This window comes from Camelina sativa, chromosome 18, assembly GCF_030686135.1.
Source record: "Camelina sativa cultivar CO46 ecotype springtype chromosome 18, ASM3068613v1".
NCBI classification, from domain to species: domain Eukaryota; kingdom Viridiplantae; phylum Streptophyta; class Magnoliopsida; order Brassicales; family Brassicaceae; genus Camelina; species Camelina sativa.
The window spans coordinates 16,190,736-16,204,053 of record NC_141897.1 but is presented as its reverse complement, the minus strand read 5'-3'; the positions used below and the strand labels follow the sequence as shown (position 1 = coordinate 16,204,053).

General features: G+C 34.9%; 2 protein-coding genes and 3 long non-coding RNA genes across 7 annotated transcripts; 2 read left to right on the top strand and 3 right to left on the bottom strand.

The window, feature by feature from the left end:
- The first annotated feature begins 426 nt into the window (after window positions 1-426).
- On the top strand, window positions 427-3,344 carry LOC104761377 (rab GTPase-activating protein 22). Of its 2 annotated transcripts, XM_010484456.3 has the most exons (5): window positions 427-1,142; window positions 1,360-1,492; window positions 1,582-1,631; window positions 1,711-1,764; window positions 1,852-3,344. In XM_010484456.3, the coding sequence occupies exons 1-5, from the start codon at window positions 913-915 to the stop codon at window positions 3,029-3,031; spliced, it is 1,647 nt and encodes a 548-aa protein (XP_010482758.2). In that variant the 5' UTR covers window positions 427-912; the 3' UTR covers window positions 3,032-3,344. The 2 variants fall into 2 exon arrangements, with proteins under 2 accessions (XP_010482758.2, XP_087355020.1); XM_087498894.1 differs by lacking the exons at window positions 427-1,142; window positions 1,360-1,492 and having other exon boundaries at window positions 1,711-1,763; window positions 1,850-3,344.
- Window positions 3,345-4,334: 990 nt separating this feature from the next.
- On the top strand, window positions 4,335-7,186 carry LOC109130614 (uncharacterized). Of its 2 annotated transcripts, XR_015588721.1 has the most exons (5): window positions 5,104-5,441; window positions 5,548-5,661; window positions 5,760-5,808; window positions 5,999-6,553; window positions 6,656-7,186. It is a non-coding gene; the product is annotated as an uncharacterized LOC109130614 (long non-coding RNA). The 2 variants fall into 2 exon arrangements; XR_015588720.1 differs by lacking the exons at window positions 5,104-5,441; window positions 6,656-7,186 and adding an exon at window positions 4,335-4,840 and having other exon boundaries at window positions 5,999-6,158.
- On the bottom strand, window positions 7,040-7,506 carry LOC147922962 (uncharacterized). The gene is made up of 2 exons (XR_015588719.1): window positions 7,350-7,506; window positions 7,040-7,257 (listed from the first exon to the last, which is right to left on the bottom strand). It is a non-coding gene; the product is annotated as an uncharacterized LOC147922962 (long non-coding RNA).
- Window positions 7,507-10,545: 3,039 nt separating this feature from the next.
- LOC104761376 (uncharacterized) lies at window positions 10,546-11,009 on the bottom strand. The gene is made up of 2 exons (XR_763153.2): window positions 10,859-11,009; window positions 10,546-10,765 (listed from the first exon to the last, which is right to left on the bottom strand). It is a non-coding gene; the product is annotated as an uncharacterized LOC104761376 (long non-coding RNA).
- Window positions 11,010-11,654: 645 nt separating this feature from the next.
- On the bottom strand, window positions 11,655-12,818 carry LOC147922961 (uncharacterized). The gene has a single exon (XM_087497856.1). It carries the CDS (start codon window positions 12,816-12,818, stop codon window positions 11,655-11,657), a length of 1,164 nt encoding a protein of 387 aa, XP_087353982.1.
- Between the last annotated feature and the right edge of the window lie 500 nt (window positions 12,819-13,318).

Here is a 13,318-nt window from a genome sequence, read left to right as displayed (position 1 = left end):
ATTTGTTCTTTAGTGCACACTAAACACATAGTACACATTTATTTACTCGAAAATCTACAAAACTAATCATGATTATGTTCCTTAAAAGCCTCGGTAAAGTGGGAACGTAATTGAAATCTTTAACCTTTTTGACTTTCTAAAGTTTTAAGTTTTAACATGGCCTTGGACGGTTGGACCAAAACTATATATGTATATTATTAATTTTATGTTCAATTCGGATATGGTAAATCAAGTAATCAGACCCAATTACAGCACACGTGTCATTCCCTCTATGGATAATCTACGATATCGCGTGTTAAAAAATCTAAAACGAAACGACACCGTCATGAAACAAAATTTAACATTCATCACCTACCAAATCGCGTAAAGAGTTAAAGCGCGTGTCGGTAAAAAGGTTAAAAAGCGCGATCACACGCGCCTGAAAATATAAAAGACAAGAGCTGAAAAAGAAATAAGCAAAGTGGTTAAGAGGGGTTTCAGTTGTTGGATGCTTTTGCCCTTTTCTTTTTCTTTCTTTCTTTCTTTCTTTCTTTCTTTCTTTCTTCTTCAATCTCTCTCTCTCTCTCTCTCTCTCTCTCTCTCTCTCTTCCTCTTCCTCTTCTTCTTCGTCTTCAGTTTCGGCGTGCTGAAGAAGACGCTTGAGAAGTAATAATCACAGTGACAGATTTGATTTGACCCCTCAAAAATCTCTCATGCTTGACTCCTGCTGTTTTTACCCTAAGACGGAGGAGGAGGGTCACGAGGCTTTAGTTTGCAATCACCGGCCAAGTTACGGCGGTGATTCGCCGTGTAAGAGAATGGGTTTGTTTGTTTAAAAAGTGAAGATTTTTCTTAGATCTTCGATGAGACTTTGTGATTTTTGATCCTTTTTTTTTTTTGGTGTTTTTGGGGTTTTGATTTAAGAATCCTCCGATGAAGGCGTTACGGAGAAGTTATACTTCTACGTCTTCCGCTAATAATAATAACTCTTCTTCTTCGTCTTCACCTCCTTCTAATTCTAATTCTAATTCTAATTCTAATTCTAATTCATCTTCTTCGAGTTCTTCTTCATCTGCTTCTTCGTCTTCTTCATGGATCCATCTACGGTCTGTTCTGTTTGTGGCTAATCCTTCGTCTCCATCTTCAGTTTCTTCTTCCGATCGGTGAGTATGTTCAAGGTTTTAGATTTGGAATATTTAGATGGGATCTTAAAAGATTCTCTTTTTATTTTTTGATCCAATCCAATAATAGAGCTCAAATTGAAATGTTCTGATTAATACAAAGTTTCTATCTTTGTTCAGATTTTTTCATTGTGTTGTTGTTAGATTTGATGATTTTGAGCTTGTAGGGAGTTCTAATTTTTGACTTGTTGTGTAACAGCCGGCGTAAATCACCGTGGTCTCGCCGGAAAAGAAAATATGCATTGACGCCTCATCAGTGGAGGAGTTTATTTACACCGGAGGGTAAACTCCGTGATGGTGGTGTTGGATTTCTGAAGAAAGTTAGAAGCAGAGTGAGTTCCTTTTCGAACATAGACCATATGTATGTCTTGATTCTTACTTGTCTTGGTTCTTGTTTTTATATCTTGTTATGGTTCTGTAGGGTGTTGATCCAAGTATTCGTGCAGAAGTATGGCTGTTCTTACTCGGAGTGTGAGTGTTTTGTCTTCTGTGTTCTTGGTATTTTTGTCTACTCTGTTGAGATTCTCAACTTGATTTCTGTTATTGGCAGCTATGATTTGAATAGTACTAGTGAAGAAAGAGAAGCAGTGAAGACACAAAAAAGGTTAGAACAAGATTTGATCTAGTGTCATATAAATATAGTCAAAGAGAAGCAGAGAAGTAATTTCATTGTTGGGATCTGTGAATGTAGGAAAGAGTATGAGAAACTGCAGAGACGGTGCCAGATGCTTCTCAAGTGCGGCACTGGAAGTACTGATAATCTTGAGGAACTTCCTTGTGAGGACGTAAACGGTGGTCAATGTGTTCGATTTGTGGATGATTATAAGATTGCGGGACCAATGACAAATCAAGATGTGGTCTGTGCTCTGAACACTGATTCTTCTGATACAGACTCGTGTGAAGACAATGAAGATGTTCTACTACTCCCATCTTTTGTATACAGCGATGCGAAGAAACCAGAGGAGGATAAAAGTAACAACAACTCTGAAGAGAGTAGTTCTCCTCTTGTAGCTACTGCTGATGAGATTCAAGTAGAAGTCGCTGTACATGAAGACTTCTCTACTTGGCAACGTATCATCCGCCTTGATGCTTTACGTGCTGATTCTGAGTGGGCAACTTATTCTCCATATTCAACTGCAGTCACTGAAAGCAAAGCTCGTGGTTTAGCCGAGTCTGTAGGGTTAAAAGACTATGATCACTTAGAAAGCTGTAGACTTTACCACGCTGCACGGTTAGTTGCAATTCTTGAAGCATACGCTATGTATGATCCTGAGATAGGCTACTGTCAAGGAATGAGCGATCTGTTATCTCCCATTCTCGCTGTGATCTCAGAGGATCACGAGGCTTTCTGGTGCTTTGTGGGTTTTATGAAGAAAGCTCGGCATAATTTCAGGCTTGATGAAGCAGGGATTCAAAGGCAGCTGAGTATTGTATCGAAGATTATAAAAAACAAAGACTCTCAGCTTTACAAACACTTGGAGAATCTTCAAGCTGAGGATTGTAGTTTCGTTTACAGGATGGTGCTTGTGATGTTTAGGAGGGAGTTGAGTTTTGAACAAACGCTATGTCTCTGGGAAGTGATGTGGGCTGATCAAGCTGCCATTAGAGCTGGAGTTGGAAAATCGCCGTGGAGCAGAATCCGGCAACTAGCACCACCAACTGATGATCTTTTGCTCTATGCAATCGCGGCGTTAGTACTACGTAGGAAGCTTATCATACAGAAGTACAGTAGTATGGATGAGATTGTAGAAGAGTGTAACAGCATGGCTGGTCAGCTTAATGTCTGGAAGCTTTTAGATGATGCGCATCATCTTGTCGTCACACTCCACGACAAGATTGAAACTCTTTCTTCTCAATCTCAGAGCATTTGATGAAGTCTCTCTTAAAGCCAGGAATGAAGTGTTTCCACTACACAAAGGCCCTTGCACTCGTCTGGCTGTGTTTTGTCAAGGTCTAAGGTTTGTCGCGGTTTGGTTCGGTTCTTACTGTTTTTACTCCTTTCTATTCTTTTTTTTTTTTTTTGTTTCCTCATCACACAGAGAACACAATACTATCCTTATCACTTTTATTGTAGTACTAATGAAAATAGACAAGACAAAAATTCCTGTTAAAATGTAACGGATGAGTCTGAAACCTATTTGTATGAATCTTATTTGCTCAATTGTAGAATTCCAGATTCTCAGATTTTGTTGGAACTTCCTCAACAATAGGAACCCTAAGATTCACCTCAACATCCTCTGTAGACCCTTCTAAAGAACCAACTCAATACTAAAAAAAAAGTCGACTTAACTTACGTTTAAACGTGGTTGGAAAGATTTAACTTACTCTTTAATTTGTTTTGTTTTTATTTTTCTAATTACATAGTATATTGTTCTATTTTCATTAGATAAATTAATAGAAGATGAATAAATAACTGAATCCAAAATATTTTCATATGATGATGGTTCAAAGAAGGAAGTTAAACATGTGGATAACACTGTTGAAGAAGAATCGTGAAAGTTAAGTGAGAAGGAAAGACAAAGAGATCAAGAACAAGGAATCATCAAAAGGGTCAAGCAAGGTATGGTCTCATTTGATGACAAAAGAAGAGGCGTTATCGGAATTGGGAAGAAGCTTGGGATTTTGATAAGAGTACTCAAGTACAAGTTGCAAGATCTCTAGAGATTCATAGATTATACACAAGTATGGGTTTGAGAGGAGGCTAACTCGAAGTTCTCAGTGGATTCTTTAACAAGAGATTGAGAATAGGAAATGAGAGAAACAGTTGCAAGTGATGCAGGGACTGTTTAAAGTTAATTAGTTCAAGAAGAATGAAGTTGTTGTGCTTAAAGCACAATGAAGAAGTTGTCTCAAACGATGGTGTATGCAACAAAAGATTGATTCTACATGGATGAAAATGCGATTCACATCCTCTGTCCTTGTGTCATGGCTTTCTTGGAAAGGACTGGTTAGTCTGAGTGTGTCACGTGTATAGAAAGGCCAATCGTCTTGCGGATGGGTTGGCGTCCTATGCGTTTACTTTATCTTTAGGTTTTCATTTCATTGATGTTGTTTCGCTGTCTTTAGAATCGATTTAGCGCGAGGACAGCTCCTAATGCCTGTATCCCCGAGAGGTTCTGAGCTGACGATAGTTATTTAAATTTTAATAATACCGGGAAGTCTTTCTTCCCGTTTGCAAAACAAAAATCATAAAAAACACAAGAGTTGCCTCTTATTAATTAGTAAGTTTTGAGACCAACTCTTGTTGGGTGAGTTGGGCACGTGTAGACATATCATTGGTTTTATTTTTGATATGAAAACCAATGTGCCCTTCTTCTTTTTTTCCTTCTTTTTCTTTTTCTCCCCATCTCTTTCGCGACTCCCAAAATTCTCATATTTGTGATTAACGAATCTACGTTCTTTGCTCTTTTTGATTAAACAATCTTCAGTCGGGGTGATGATTAAGCAATTAGAACAACACATCAGAGGTTCTGATCAATTGACGAGTTTGGATATGGAACCGTTGACTCGTTGAGAGTCTTCTCCACCAAATCAAAGCGTTTCCTTCTTTCACTGCTTTTCGAGAAGGGCTTAAGCAATACTATTTTCAGTATATCCATGAGCACCAACGTCAGCTCCGACAAAAGACGAACAACCTTAAAATCGCCTTGAAGCTCAGAGGAATGAACTCAATTCTAGAGGTCTCCTTCTTCCTTCTTTAATCATAATTTCTTCCGTTTTTTTTTGTTTTTTTCATGGAATTTCGTATGGGTTTCTTTGTTAAATTGTTTGATTTGGGTTTAGTAATCTCAGGATTATGTGCTATTTAATTGTTTTGGTGATCCTTGGGATTGAGGGTTTCCGATCTGGATGTGATTGGGTGGCGATAGAATCTCCGGTGTTGCATCTCTTTGACTTTTAGTGGCAATCTTTTATCTAATAAAACACAAGTTACTATACCAATAAAAATGTGACATGTTAGCAAAAACAAATTGATTTTAGAAAAAAAAATAGAAAACAAATAGATGGAGCGAGAAAAAAAAAACAATTATACATCTGCTTTTTCCTTAAAAGAGATTCTATTGAAGCGTAAATTATTGTTTTCAATTATTATTATTATTTTTTTTTAAATCTTTAAATCTTTTTCTCTATCATCACCCACGATCTCCACCTCTTCCACTTCTTCTCCGCCAAAATCTCTACTATCTGTATCTATAAAATCTTTTGATGGTCTTCTCATCTTTTCACATCGACTATTCGTACTTTCTTCATTCGGAAGAATCAATTTTACAATTTTTTTTTGTCAGTTTACTATCTCCTCTTTCATTGACTATCTCATATTTCTGTTTTTCAATTATGGGTCTAAGCTGATTGATTATCTTAACTGATTAATGTTTAACATGTCCAGGAAAAAGAGTTAAAAGTCGACGAAGTTTGAAGATTCTCATTGTCGACGAAGTGGGTAAACGTGCTAAGACAACGACAAATGTTGTTTTCAAATAAATATTTATAAATCTGCAAGGTATGTCTTGCAGATTTTTTGAATTCATCATTGTTATTCAACCGTTATCTCAAACATCAGTTAGGTTATTAACCCCTTGATTCCATCTCTAAGTATAGGTTATGGAAGTTAGCAGTTCCCGAACTATGACAACTAGAACAGAAATTGGTAAACTCATATTCACTTATCTTGGTTTTTTTTAATTTTGCAAGCATAGAAAATTTTATCTTAGTAGTGAGGGTCAATTTATTTTTTTGGCATGTAAAGACCCGTTCATTTACCTTTAAAATCTTATTTCACACTTGCAGTAATTGTCCATTCTCTTTTTTAAAACGTTTCTTTTTATTAGCTTTTGCAGTGGATCCAGCGGATAATACCACATAATCATGATGAACCTTTGTATTTTCTCTATATTGTTCTCTGCTGTTTTCTATATGCATCAGCAACATTATATCGATGTTGTGATTACTTAGGTGTTTTATTTAAGTTCGATGAAATTCAGAAATATTGCCATTAAAGCTTTATCATTTATGGAGCTTACTTCTTCGCCCCTTCCATTTTTTGACCAGTCACTTTCTCTCTCTAAGCTCACTTTATGGATAATTCATCCCTATGTTCTTTGTATGTGTTTGACAAAAGACAAAAATTGTTCTTTTCATGTAGTCGTGGTTTAAAGTATACCTTGATTGCATATCACTTTCTCACAAATAGTCTCAACATTTTTATTTTTTGTTGGATTAAAAATGCAATTTGATTCTTATGTCTAACCTTTTTCCCGTACGAAGTACGGGGCTAATACTAGTATATATATAAACCCAATTCAGATTGCTTGATTCTGTTTGTGTTGAGTTATGTATTAGCTTCTGTCATCTGGTTGATTGTATAAATATAAAAAAACAAGGTCTTGGTTAAGGTATGAATCTTTATATCCTCTTATTTAGGCTTCATTTGATTTTGAATTGTCCGCAATCATATGGACATAGCTATCATAATACTTAAAACTCCCATGTTTCAGGTACATCCAGAGGGGAAGTATGTTGTCGATGTTGACAAAAGTATAGACATAAGGAAACTCACTCCATCAACGAGAGTTGCTCTCCGTAATGATAGCTATGTTCTCCACCTAGTTCTGCCAAGTAAAGTAGATACTGTGGTTAACCTTATGAAAGTTGAGAAGGTGATGAATGATGATGTGTTAATTTTTTGGTGAGTGGTTATCTCAAGGATTCAGGTTATGAAGTCATCAAAATTTCATAAATATGAATCGAGTTCTACACAAGTTTATGTGAAGGCAAGACTACAACTCAAGTGAGGATAAGAGTGTTGTTAGCTCAGAAATGCAGTGTGGTGTTCACATATGGAGCTCAACAAAACTCTCATAAATCATATACATGCCATATTTTCAAATACTTATTTTTATTACTTTCAATTATTGGCAATGATATAACCATAGAAATATATAAATATAACATGATCAATGGTATATTATACAACAACATTGTCCACTCGGTGGGACATTATCAAAGCACATAAATTTTTTGTGATCTTCATCTGGGGCAGTGCATACATTCTTGCAATCAGCAATGCTTTTACAATGGCCTTTGTAACGACAGCTAGCTGAAACAATATTTTAAAAAACTACTCAAGTATAACTGATTTCGTGTACCATTATTCTTTTGATATGAAGAAGTTTAGGAAGAAAATATTACCAGCACCTGGTTGAGCAATTGTTTGAGAAACAAGAAGAAAAATACATAAGAGCATAAAAGCACGTTGAAACTTTTGTGCTGCCATTATTGTTTCCGTAGCACTCTTCTTGCTAATGATAGTTTTTTTTTAAGTTCTTGTTTTCAGAGTAAATTGGTCATCTCCCTTTATAAAATGCTATATATATACAATTTAGGAAAAATAAAATCTGGTCAAACGTAAACAAGTTACCAAAAGGATGGTCAAAGTCAAAACCATAAATAATCGTTATATAATTACCCAAATAAACAAAATTCAAATGTTATCTAATAAGTGTTTATCATCACTATTTTGATATATGCCTTATACTTGAATAGAAAAACATTTTCATAAAAAATATTGATGTGTTGTCGCTAAAGAGCTCTACACACTATTTCTTAATTTGTTTTTAATTTTTAACAATATTAACATTTACATATTATTATATTTTTCAAAAAAAACAATAACACCCAAAATTGAATTCTTATATTATATTTCTAACTTAATTATATCCTTTTATTATATTTTTATTTAGTTCATATAGTGTGATAATATACAATTGATATTATGATAATTCATATGGGTTAAATCTGAATTATTATACAAAATGTTTACATATTCAAATAAAACTAAAAAACATATATTACAGAAACAAATATTACATTCCAAATAATTTTTTTTATCAATAAGTATAATAGATTTTATAAATAGAAATTTCATTAAAAAAATTTACTCTGCACATTGTTACCTAGTATTATACATTAGTGATGTTTTGACACTAGCGTAGGGCATATTAACCGGACCCAAAACCCGAAGCCGGCCCAAAATAGGCAGTTTGGTTCGGGGAGTATGTAATACTTGATCGGGTCTAATATCTCTGAGGTTCGGATATCCGATCGCGTTACTCGGGTTCAAAATAACCCGAATTAAATGTAAAAATATATCTAAGGGGATTTGAACCCAATACCTTAAGCATTTATAGGGGCATATTAAACCATTTTGCCATCTTAGTTTTTATGTCTTAATTTTTGTTCAAAATAAAAACAGTTTTTATGTCCTTATATGAAACATTAAATATATATATATATATATATATATAACTTGTGTTATAAAATTTCTAGAAAGATAAAAAATATTTTTTTTTGTTCATGGTTTGATTTGAATTTGGGTATACCCAAATTACCTGAACCTGAACCCGAACCCGAACAAGTAATATCCAAACCTGATCCGATAGTATAAAAAACCTGAACGGTTCTATATGTCTAAATCTGGAAAGCCTAACTCGATCGGGTTCGCGAACCTGAATGCCTAGTACTATTTGACACTATTGTAGGTGAAAAAAAAACTTAAATTTTAATTTTAAAATTTTACTTAAGTTGAAGTTAACAAAGGGATATTGGTTCTATCTTTACTAGTATTTATGCAGCAAATTTAGTAAATAAATCCTCATTTTCAAAAGAATTACAAAAAATTATTTTTTATATTAGTTACCAAAATTTTAAAATCAATTATAAGTAAGATTTTAAAAGATAAGAAAATATTTCTACCCAATTCAAACATAAATACAGTAGAACATCTATAAATTAATACTCATTAAATTAATACTCGCTATAAATTAATAAAATTTTCCGGTCCTGAGTTGGACCGGTGTAAAAAATGACACAATTCGATAAAATAATAAGATAATACTTTTTTTTGAAATCTTATGTAAAAAAATGGTCCCATAAATATTATACATTAATAATGATATAAACTATATATATATATATATATATCTAAGAAAATTTAGTGAAATATGATTCTATTGTTGTTTGATTATTCTTGAATTTGCATTCTTGTTTGAGCTAATCTATAATATTTTTCATTGCATCAAAAAATTGTGGATCATACTAGACGTGATAGTTGCTTTCTTACAAATCATTGGTTCTAAAGATACCGCAATATCTTCTTGGACTTCATCATGAAGGATAGTAACAACGATTTATTCTAAACATTGAACTTTTAAACATTTATCATTATCACTTGGATAATCAAGTAAATTATTGGCATCCGTTATATTACGATAGCCAAAATTATAAATTAAGATAATTTAATAAAAAAGTGAATTATAACAAAAGTATCTTACAGTACTTTTAATAAAAAACAATTATAACACTAAGAGTACTCAAGTACAAGTTGCAGGATCTCTAGAGATTCAGAGATTATACACAAGTATGGGTTTGAGAGGAGGTTAACTCGAAGTTCTCAGTGGATTCTTTAACAAGAGATTGAGAATATGAAATGAGAGAAACAGTTGCAAGTGATGCAGGGACTGTTTAAAGTTAATCACTTCAAGAAGAATGAAGTTGTTGTGCTTAAAGCACAGTGAAGAAGTTGTGTCAAACGCTGGTGTATGCAACAAAAGATTGATTCTACATGGATGAAAATGCAGGGGAGAACATAATGCATTTGGAGACTAAAAGAATTCAAGATTGTTGTGTCTGGTTGCATCGAAAAAGACCAATTTTGAAGTAAGAGACTGATGAATAAGGAGAAGTTTAGGTTCATGGTTTAAAGAACAGTTTCAATGAAGGTCTCTAAGGCACTGTCACAAGTAAGGTTGACGGTTAAAGGGAGATTCCGGTCAGGTCTGATACTCGTAGATATTTTTCTGCAGAGCAAGTTCAGGTTTTGCAGGCTATTTTTGTGTGGAAGTGGCTGCAAAAGAAGTGTCTCAGGATTGTCACAAGTTTTAGTGATTAGAGACAAATATCAAAGAGTTCCAGTAGTAGGTCAATACTACTGGAGAAAGGCTGATTAACAGGAAAATTTAACAGGGGGTTGTGTCGAAAGTCTTCCTAATATTGAGTGTTAGGCAGCGTATCTTGTTAAGTGATAACAACGGTACAAACTGATGTTCAAGAGGATATGTTTAAACAGGGTTATGAAAAGGGAAATCTCAGGTTTTCTAGTGGTTGGATTTGGTTCTTAAGTCTGTTAATTTTTTGGTGAGTGGTTATCTCAAGGATTCAGGTTATGAAGTCATCAAAATTTCATAAATATGAATCGAGTTCTACACAAGTTTATGTGAAGGCAAGTCTACAACTCAAGTGAGGATAAGAGTTTTGTTAGCTCAGAAATGCAGTGTGGTTTTCACATATGGAGCTCAACAAAACTCTCATAAATCATATACATGCCATATTTTCAAATACTTATTTTTATTACTTTCAATTATTGGCAATGATATAACCATAGAAATATATATAAATATATCATGATTAGTGGTGTATTATACAACAACAAAGTCCATGCGGTGGGTTATTTTCAAAGCACATAAAATTCCTGTGATCTTCATCTGCGGCAGTGCATATATTCTTGCAATCAGCATCGATTTTACAAGGGCCTTTGTAACGACAGCTAGCTGAAATAATATTATTAAAAAACTAATCAAGTATAACTGATTTCGTGTACCATTATTCTTTTGATATGAAGAAGTTTAGGAAGAAAATATTACCAGCACCTGGTTGAGCAATTGATGGAGAGACAAGAAGAAAAATAAATAAGAGCATAAAAGCAAGTTGAAACTTTTGTGCTGCCATTATTGTTTCTGTAGCACTCTTCTTGCTAATGATAGTTTTTTTTAGTTCTTGTTTTCAGAGTAAATTGGTCATCTCCCTTTATAAACTGCTATATATATACAATTTAGGAAAAATAAAATCTGGTCAAACGTAAACAAGTTATCAAAAGGATGGTCAAAGTCAAAGTTATCAACCATAAATAATTCTATAATTACCCAAATAAACAAAATTTAAATTTTAAATCTTGGAAAAACTTATCTACAAAATATTTATTTTTGTAAACGTTTTCCTATCAATTGACTCATTTGAGCTGATCTTTGATCTTGTACTTTGATGCCAAAAAAAAAAAATATTTATCATACTAACTAAGATTTACCTCGTGGTTTACCATGTGTCCATTTCTTTTGTTTTTTTTGTTTTTTTATAAATCAATAATCTTATGCATTCCAAAGAAATTAATTTGAATATTTCATTAAAAATTTTGAATTAAATAATTAGTTCCTCTATTTTTAACTATAATAAATATAGAAAATTTGTATTTGATACTAATAAATAGATTTCATTAAAAGCGAATATTTGTTATCGAATAATAGGAAATTTTTTGATTGTGACTCAGATAATAATAAATAAAAATCCGATTAGTGCAACCGATTTTTTTAATTAAAACCAACCCGACAATTATATATATATATATATATATATTTTTTTTTGACAACAACATACAAGATTGACTCAAACGAGCCAATGCGAAGGTAGATTATTTACAAAGGTAACTAATTGCGGAAATGAACGAACACGTCGCGCTAAATTATCCGCTTTACCATTCTGAGAGCGAGAAACGTAAGTTAATGAAAACGATGCGAACTCCTCTCTATCCACCTGTATATCCTCTAGATAAGGCGTGAAAGCTGGCAATTCAGAAGGCGAAGACACCATCTTCACCAAGTCGGAGCATTCTGTAAGGAAAATAACAGAATGATTATCCGCCCCAATCATGCATCTCATTGCCCATAGAAGAGCTTCCATCTCAGCATGAAGAGGTGAAAGGCTGCGACGAGTGTTGGCGGCTCCCATAGTAAGGTCATCTCCCGTAGGCGAAACGCAGAACCATCCTCGACCAGCAAACCTATCTGACGTTTTCCAAGAGCCATCAATATAACAACGATAACTCGTCAGAGATCTGAGAACCCCGAGACCCCCATCCCCATATATTACACCCGTATTTGGAAGAGTCGTCTCTGGCCCTATGGACTCTGTCTGAGCCAGAAACCAGGCTTTAGCCTCATCCTCCGCTAAACGCAAAATTGCATTTGGATTATAATCCAAGTTGCTGAAATGTTTATCATTTCGTGCTTTCCAAATATACCATAAAATCCACGGAAAGCCATCCTGTGATGGAACATCCTTAAACCGCCAAAATAGGAAATCCATATTTGTGAAAATAGAAGGTGAAGGGAAAACCCCCGGGGCCGTCGGGAATTGTGACAAGGCCCAAACCTGTCTCGCTGGCGGACATTCAAACAGAGTATGATTAATTGTCTCCGCCTCATAGCCACAAAGACCACACATGGGATCACAGGTCAGCCCACGCTTCCGCAAGTTAGCTGTGACTGCTATGTAACCCGAGAGTGCTTGCCACATTAAGTGTCGAAGTTTTGGTGGGCACCTGATTTTCCACACAAAGGCATGTAGGGGAACATAGTCTGGCCCAAGGACCTTTGGTCCTACCGTAGCCAGCTTATGTAACCGAAGGGTATTATACCCTGACTTCACCGAATATTTACCGGACTTGGTAAAATGCCAACCTAACGAATCCGGTTTGTCCGGTTGTCGTAGCGGTATGGTGGAGATTATGGCGGCATCCTCTGGTACAAAAGTAGCCATTAGCTGAGCCATATCCCAGGAATTAGAATTCCTGTCAATAAGATTGTGAACGGAGAGCAGAGGGTCAAACGACACCCCCGTGTCTAATGCTGGTCGCGGGGATTGAGCAGGGATCCAAGGGTCATTCCATACAGAGATGGAAACACCTGATCCTACCCGTTTAATAAGTCCTTTATTAACCAGAGAGCGAGCAGAAATAATGCTTCGCCACCCATAAGACGGCGAATAAGATTTTATTGGATCCAAGGGGTCAGAATGCCGAAAATACCGGCCTTTAAAAATCCGTGCAAAAAGTGAATCCGGAACAGAGATCAAACGCCAGAGTTGCTTTGCTAGCAAGGCGGTATTATAATCATCCAAACATCGAAAACCCAAACCTCCCTCACATTTATCGCTACATAGTTTATCCCATGCCACCTAGTGTAATCCTCTTGATTGGCCAGATGCACTCCACCAAAAGTTTGAAATCGCACTAGTTAGCTTCCTTGTAATCGTCTTGGGTAACCGAAAAC